General features: G+C 39.6%; 1 protein-coding gene across 1 annotated transcript; it reads right to left on the bottom strand.

Annotated features, from left to right (window-relative positions):
* Positions 1-1094: 1094 nt before the first annotated feature.
* LOC111838706 (dihydrofolate reductase) lies at positions 1095-7716 on the bottom strand. The gene is made up of 6 exons (XM_023801942.2): positions 7360-7716; positions 6692-6741; positions 4105-4210; positions 3343-3469; positions 2875-2990; positions 1095-1458 (listed from the first exon to the last, which is right to left on the bottom strand). The coding sequence occupies exons 1-6, from the start codon at positions 7464-7466 to the stop codon at positions 1281-1283; spliced, it is 684 nt and encodes a 227-aa protein (XP_023657710.2). The 5' UTR covers positions 7467-7716; the 3' UTR covers positions 1095-1280.
* Between the last annotated feature and the right edge of the window lie 696 nt (positions 7717-8412).

The raw sequence follows: 8412 nt of genomic DNA on the forward strand, positions 1-8412 counted from the left end.
GCATTTGTATTAGCATGCCAGCTAACTCAATGAATTATATCTGTATACTGAAGGTTGTGAGGTTGAATCCCATAGGTGATAGAATAATAACAGCACAGGTATAAATGCTCCAGGGAAGCTGCCTGACTGCTCTCTGACTCCAAGGTATCCTCACTTTCATGTGACTCTGATCAAAGAGTACCTGCTAAATTAATGTAAATGCATAAAGATGAACATCCATAGAAAAAGATACTGAAAATGGCCACTGAATACACTATAGTGCCAAAAGTATTGGGACACCCCTTCAAATCAATGAATTCAGGTGATCCAATCACTTCTATAGCCACAGGTGTATAAAATCAAGCACTTAGGCATATAGACTGTTTCCACAAACATTTGCGAAAGAATTGGTCGCTCTCAGGACCTCAATGAATTCAAGAATGTTATTGTGATAGGATGCCACCTGTGCAAAAGTCCACTCGTGGAATTTCCTTGCTACTAAATATTCCATGGTCAACTGTTAGTGGTATTATAACAAAGTGGAAGCAATTGGGTACAATTGCAACTAAGCCATGAAGTGGTAGGCCACTTAAAATCACAGAGGGGGTACAACGCATCCTGATGTGCACAGTGTGCAGAAGTCATCAACTGTCAGCAGAGTCGATAGATAGATAGATAGATAGATATAGAACAATAGGACAGCCAATAAAAATGAAATACTTCTTCCCGATGCAAAAATAATAAATAATCAATTAAACGTAAACGAAGAAAATGTACCTGGAACTGCACAATTAGTAATAACTCCTACCACCTTTCACAGCATGCATGGTCTCCCCCATCCTATAAGCTCTGATTGGCTCATCGACCTGTGACTGAGAAAGTATATCTGCCTCTCAATATGTATACATTAGGTAAATACCACTTATAAATCATACTTTGCCATACAAAGTTAGAAATCAATATTAAATATTAAATCAATAATAAATGCATTTAAATATTTCATCTTTGAGTTTTACAATGAAAAAAATCCATCATTGTTGCCTGTATTATTGTTGTGTTAGTGGTACACTTCATCCAGCTATCCAGCCAACACCAATAAATAAGAACCTCTGCAACACTTTTATGATAATAATTTATAACAAAAATAAACTGGCTCTTAAAAATCAGCAAATACACAGTATGTTTCAGATTGTAATTGTTTCACTCACATACACATGTTAAATGCTTCATCACACAATAGTAATCTCAGGAAAGCTACGATTAAATTAGCCAATGATAGGTAAACAGGGCAGGCTGTTTTTTTATATTACATTAGTGTCATTTATAGTCTTTTCACCGTGGTCTTCAGGCTGTACACTGGTCTGTAGTCCATTACTATTCACTTCCTGCTTTGATCTGTAGCCCAACTCCTTCTTGAAAACTTGGAATTTGTATCTGATGCCACATTCCTGTTGACACTCATCAGGTACACCTGGAAAACTACTCCAAGAAAATGGAGAAGAATTAGAAATGCAGTCAGTCCCCCCACGTCGGATCCATGGCTGGTTTTAAACACCTATCCCAAGTTAAGTGACAGTAAACTGATTTGATCTGAGGTGTTAGAACCCACTTTTATTCAAGGACAAAAAAGAAAAAGCAAACAGAATTCAATCATTTACTTTTAAAATCCAGAATGCTAGGTTTTATTTGAACATTTCTGCTATTTCATGGCAATGCAAGTACAGTGGTACCTCAGAACTCGAACTTAATCCGTTCAGAACTCCGGATCGAATCCTAAAAAATTCGAGTTCTGATCGAATTTTCCCCATAAGAAATAATGGAAAACCAATTAATTGGTTCCCGGCCCCAAAAAAATGACACCTAAATATGTTTTTTTTTTAGCATTTAAACACAAAATGAACAGGATAAAACAAGAGCATATACCGTACTAAACACATCTAAGCACATGTATCGAAACAGTAATTTGTAAAGTAAGAAAATAAATGTATCCAATGTGTAAAGTTAAAAAAAAAAAAACAATGTGTCCTGCTCCGATTGTCCACTCCTTCCGTGTGCCACGCCCCCTCATTAACCTCATGTATAATCCCAGTGTGATCAGCTGTTTCTGGTTGTTGTCATTAGTCCTCTGTATTTAGTCCGCGTTTCAGTTTGTTTCCCCAGTCTGGTCATTATATTGTCCGTATGCGTTTTGACTGCCTTACCTGTAATTAAACCCCGTATTCCCCGATACCCTGCCACCTGTGCCTTTATCTCCGTTCCGTCCCCGCTCGGCAGGACAATATTATTATAATTAAATGTATTAACGGTTTATTATTAATATTAAAATAATTAATATGAAATCTTTGTTTTTAAATGTATTTTATTATATAATATGATTACTGTTACTGTCTATCATTGTCTAAATGTATTTTTACTGTCTATATATATGTATTCAGCTAGTGTAAATATGCACGATGCAATCACAGCGAATGCGAGGCTGAGACTGAGGTGTTACCATATGTTTCCGCTGAGAGACGTGCCGCGTGACTCATTTCCCTGCACGTACAAGTTATCTTAGGTTGGCGTTCACGGTTCAACTTCTGAGATTCAGATCGAGTTCTAGGTAATTTTTTTTTTAACTGGTTGGTTCGACTTTTAGGAAATTCGAGTTCTGAGTTTGAGAACTGAGGTACCACTGTATTTAATACAATGACTGTCTGAATTTTTAAAAACAGAATAACAGCTCAGTTACTGTTGGACATACTTTTTACATGCAAGATGCTTATCAAAGCAAATTCTGACAAGATCAACGGAGGAACCTGAACACCGTCTGAAAGTGCGGAAGACGGACAGAAATGTTAAAGAGATGAGCAAGATGATGCAGATGAGAAATGAGAGAAACAGACAGAAACTTACTGGTCTTGCAGTCTGTAAACATTCCGGTCAAACCCTGGGAAGAAGGTATCACAGTCGAAGTTGGCCATAATGTCGGTGAGGTAGATCAGGTCACACCAGGGATGTGCCAGCGCCTTCTGTGCCAGATGAAGATCAGATGCACATCTGCTGAGTGCAAAGTACACCTATTTATGTACTATAGCTATAAATCCTGGACAGGGTGAGCAAGGTCACAAACAAGAGGCATCACTCACCATATGCATTGTGTAGAGTTCAAAGTAAGTTTTTTGGGTTATGTTTCAGTGTGAAGGTTCAAACGATGCGACAGATGAACCAAATCTTGCAATTAATGCTGTAGTTTTCACATTTAGCCACAATAAATGTGCCATCTACAGTATGATTTTTGTGGCATCAATGTCACCTTATTGTCAATGTACTGGAAGTAGTTTTACTTAAACAGATGACGTGGAACTGAAGACGGATGTTCACCTTGTAAATCTCGACCCCACCTAAGATCCAGATGGTCTCTACCACCTCATTAAGAGGCGGACTGGTGGCCAGGAGGACTGCGCTCTCAAAGTTGTTACAAAGGTAGTGTGCGTGCTTGGGTAAGGTGCTGAGGAGAATGAAATCATGGGTAGGTTCAGAAGCAAATCTGGGTTGTTTATGACATGACAAGAGGGCAGCATTAATGATTAATTCAATGGGGTTTTATAGGTTATAGTTTTAGGTTATTTTCTTCAATTAAAAGATACACAGACCCAGACATGCAATCAGCCAGGACAATTATTAGTGCATCCATTTGTCCACCATCTGCCACTTCCATGGCCCAGGTCACGGGGGCAGCAGTCTAAGCATGGATGCTCAGACCTCCCTCTCACTAGCCACCTCTTCCAGCTCCACCAGGGGGATACCAAGCTGTTCCCAGGCCAGCCGAGAGATATAATCTCTTCAGCATGCCCTGGGTCTGCCCTGGGGTCTCCTCCCAGTAGGATGTGCCTGAACCACCTCCCCAGGGAGCCGTCCAAGAGGCATCCTAGATAGATGCCCGAACCACCTCAACTGGCTCCTTTCAATGTGGCTCTACTTTGAGCTCCTCCTGAATGTCGGGGTTAATAGGTACTGCTTTATTTGCTTATTTAATACTCCAGATTGTTTTTTTCTTCCAACTTTAATCCTGCACACACATACAAGGTATCCACAGCTACAATCCTTCCACTGCAGACCAAAGAGACAGTAACAGGATTTTACCTGATTGTTCTGCTCAGAACCACATTGACAGCATTATCGATGGGGTGCAGGTTCTCAGGGGCGGAGAACCAGCAGATTCTCCCCCACACCAGCAGGTTCTTCTTACCTGCAGAAGAGGAATTCTCCTCAAACATCAATCAAAATTCTAACTGATTATCCTGGTCAGGGTTACCTCCAGCCTATCCCAGGCAACAAAGGACAAAAGGCAAGAGTATACTCCAGCCAGAATGTTACCACAAGGTACATACACACACTAACACACTATGGCAAACTTAGGGATGCCAGTTATTGTAAATGCATGTCTTTGGACTGTGTGTGGAAACCAGAGGATCCAGAGAAAACCCGCAAGATTCAAAAATGACATTAAGTGTTGGTGTGCAGCTCAATGGGCTAGGCCATTGTCCTTGGGATCAGAAGGTCACTGGTTCAAAGTCAGCCTCGGTTAGGGGAGAGTGGGGTGATTTGTGCCAGGGGGGAAGTTGTGCCACCCCCTGTTTCTAGGGAACCATAGAAGAAATTAGTCATGTGACAACACATTTTTGAAGGGTCAGTCATTTTACTCATCCTGCAAAGAAGAGAGCGTAATTGCATGAGAGGTAAACACATTTAAGTTCAAAAAACTGTTTTTTGCCTTACAAAGTAAAATTTCTATGATCAAGGTTTTTTGATTGTTGCGTCTGAACAGTTATACACAAGTTTTAAAACATTTCACACAAGCTACACTATGAGTCTATACAGCTAGCATGATGTTAGCTGAAAGCTGCTGGATGATGCATTTTTTCCAAAAGGATGGTGTTGGGGTGATTTGTGCCAAAGGGCCTGGGTTAAGTTGTGCCAACTTATGAATATTTTAAACATATTATTTTATTGTAATTGTACATTGTATTCTTACATTTTATCACTAAAACTATGTGGCATTCTTAATTTTATACCAAAAATAGAAATAGACCATCATGCCACGGAGTTATAAAAGGAAGACAGGCAGGGCTCCCACTCCTCTAGATGAGATGGACAGAGCAGTGAAAGAGGTGGAGAAGGGGAAGTAATGAGGTCTGTGGATGGAAAGCCCATCTTCACTTTCAAAGAAAACGATGAAGGACTCATCCCTATAGAAGATGCGCATAAGAAACTACCCACACCACAAAAACTTGGTGGTACAGCCAGAAGGGAGCAGAAATTTATATTCCCCTATAGCTTCAACAAGTGGGATATCATGTAGTAGTCCAGATCTGTGAAGAGAACTGCAGTCAATTTGGTCTTCATTTGAATTTCATTTTATTCTGAACATGTGCTCATGTGGCGCAATAGGCTTGTAGAAAATTGACCTTTGATGTTGTAAAATAACTTTAAATCAACCTTAAATGAGCAATTTTGTTTTGAATTTGTCTAGCTTTTATATAGAATTACAGTTTCTGAGATCAAAATATACTGTTTTACTTAAATAATCAATGGCACAATTTACCCCAATGTATTCTCTCCAAAGGCACAACTTACCCCACACCGGGGGCAAGTTGTGCCATGGGACCACTTTTTTTCAGAAACCTATATTTCTTAAATACTGTATTTCAGATCCAAAGTGATTGTTCCCAGGGATGCACCACACCCTGAAATATATGTACATATTTTAGTTTGAAGTATTACTGTCATGGCCTCGCTTTTAAGTCACTTTAAGTAAAAACTGGCACAACTCACCCCACTCTCCCCTAAGTATTTTTTTGTCTGTGGCTCATTGGGCACCATAGGGTAGTGTGACCTTCAAGCTTCTTATCACCTGTATAGAGAGCTAGGTGGGGCAAGGCATAGATGAACTTTCCCCACAAGGATTACTGAAGTATCTGTACTCTATTCTACCTCCATACACAGAGAACCTGTAGGTGTGAGCCAATGTGCAACCCCTATTTTCATCAAAATAATTTCATTGTTACCTTAGTATTGGATTGCAGGGTCTGCTTTGAATTCTGTGTATAATTAGCTGGAAACTAGTAAAGATCTAAAGGATCATAAGTGTTTCAAACTCCTGTAGAAACACCAACCAAGGTGAGGTGTGTTATCACATATCTCTGCTGCAAATGAGCCTTTGGATCAGATCCCTTCAATGCCATTATATATATTTCTGCATGTGACCAATTTCCTCAAAGCCCCTGACAGACTCCACAGGAAAGCACATTAGATAGGTGTAACAGTGATCAATTTTATATAGTAGCATCAACGTGGCAAAGAACTACAGAGAACAGGAAACAAAACCTGCTGGTAAACTGGCTGCCACTGCCCAAGATCACACAAACCTCATTCAACTCCAATATTGTTATGTAGGTGTTGATAGATCTGAAATTTGGATTTAATTAATTGTCTTCTGTTGAACCATCTGTAAGGACATCCATCATTAGTTGGAAAATCATCCGCACATTTGTCTAGTAAAACTCATGACAATCCATGCAACTCATTCAAATGCCTCTGAAATACAAACATCTGGATGCTGGCAATTTTATGCGGGGTTACGTTGACAGTTTTGGAATCTGCTGAGCTGTATACAGACGTTCCAAAAAGACAAAAATATGCCAAGGGACACCTGAGGCGGGTAAGTTACCTGGCCTGGAAACACTAGAGATCTTGTCCAGTAAGTACTGAAACTCCATCCTGTATATACGTGCAGGGGGGGAAACACAGGTATAAACACGTGTTCTGTTTGCTTGGTTTAAGGTCTGAAATTCAGGGGTTTTTACAACAGATATAACACGACAATTCTTTGTGTGTAACACTGGGTGCAATACAAGGTGCAGTAACAAGGTGGATAAGGGATATTAAAACTGATTCCGTCATAATCCTGCAGGGTTTCTGGCTCAGCGTTCAATGGACCCGCCTTTGGACTTTTACAAAACAATATAATAATCAATTGCACAAGGGAGCGAAATTAAAACCATGTGTCTCATCTCGTAGCCATTTTCGTTTTACACCGTATTTGACTTTGCATATTTCATATTTATACTGATTAACTTTATACGGTAAAATTTGTTAATATGTTGTTGTCAATTTGTTGTTAATTTTAATCTAAGATTCGTTGCTTTCTGTGATAAGTTACTGTAACAAAGGCGAAAATATTTTTAAATTCAATCCATCAACCGTTTATATTTTACATTCTTATCACTGAACTCTCCTCATAAACATCGCTGGATTCACGACAGGCTATTAGATCTTCTTCCCTCCAGTTGTAAGCCGATTTATCTCTAGAACATATCGGTGCAGAAAATGACTCACGGTAAGGTCCATGGAAGCCACCCGTTTTTGCCGATCCCCATGTTTTTGCACGCAGCGGCGATAAGCCTTATCGGTCTCCCTTGAACTTTCTCCTGACTGGCAAACATGTTTCCCGATCGTCAGCACCCAGCCGAGGTTTGCAATGTGTCTGTCCTCTTCCGCTGTTCATGCTGCTTTATACTCCCACAGATGAAACGCCCTTTGTATAAACTGGGGCGTATTGCATAACATCGCCAAGAAGGTTACAGTATATGCAAAAATGTCGTCCGTGGACCCCATATTCAAAATGATATGACACAAAATAACCACGATGAGCCGCTCTCTGTACCGTTAATAAAGTAAATATCTCCTTTTCATAAAAGACATCAAACCACACTCAGGTTGACAGCTAAGGGAGCATCATAAAAGTCCCTATAATCTAGTGCAACGTAGACGCTTTATTTTGCCAGTTTTAATTTAATAAATATCGTAAATGTATATAGTTAAGACATAACATATGTTATTAATAATGTCTGTAACGGTATAGGTGTATAACAACTACATTACCAAGAATCAGTAATGCAGCTGCATTCAGTTTACTGGAAAACAGAATTATCCAATGTCACTGTTATGTACATCATAATCAAGTGGTCATGTTCCACTGCAGTTCAAAGTTTGGGTCTTCAGCCTGAATTATAAAAACCTGGATTATAATGTATGAGGTTGATAAGGACTGTACAACAAAGTGGAGGTAATTGATAGTCATATCACAGACGAAGGCAGGAATCGGCACCAGACTCCCATAAACATCCACTTGAATTTGGCTTTTAGTGATGAACAAGGGCCTCTGTTGTTTTTGCAAAAGGCCCATTGTACCACACATCTTAACCACTCACTTTGCATGGCAGCAGCACATTTTTAAGGGCTTAATAGGCAATTCAATGGATTAAACTGTCTGGCACTCGAGCCAATATAACACCCAGCATCACAATAAATGGCTTACAAAACCAACAGCCATACGTGTGTCTCCAATCATAGTTATACTTTATGGATTCCAAAGGGAAAATGTAAATA

This window comes from Paramormyrops kingsleyae, chromosome 3, assembly GCF_048594095.1.
Source record: "Paramormyrops kingsleyae isolate MSU_618 chromosome 3, PKINGS_0.4, whole genome shotgun sequence".
Lineage (NCBI taxonomy): Eukaryota > Metazoa > Chordata > Actinopteri > Osteoglossiformes > Mormyridae > Paramormyrops > Paramormyrops kingsleyae.

Excerpts from the sequence above, each read along its gene's own strand:
- LOC111838706 (XM_023801942.2), bottom strand. The coding sequence starts at position 7,466 with ATGTTTGCCAGTCAGGAGAAAGTTCAAGGGAGACCGATAAGGCTTATC. Across the intron at positions 6,742-7,359 it reads TGGCTTCCATGGACCTTACC|GATGGAGTTTCAGTACTTAC; the intron begins GTGAGTCATTTT and ends ACGTATATACAG. Across the intron at positions 1,459-2,874 it reads GTTTACAGACTGCAAGACCA|TTTTCCAGGTGTACCTGATG; the intron begins GTAAGTTTCTGT and ends TTCTTGGAGTAG.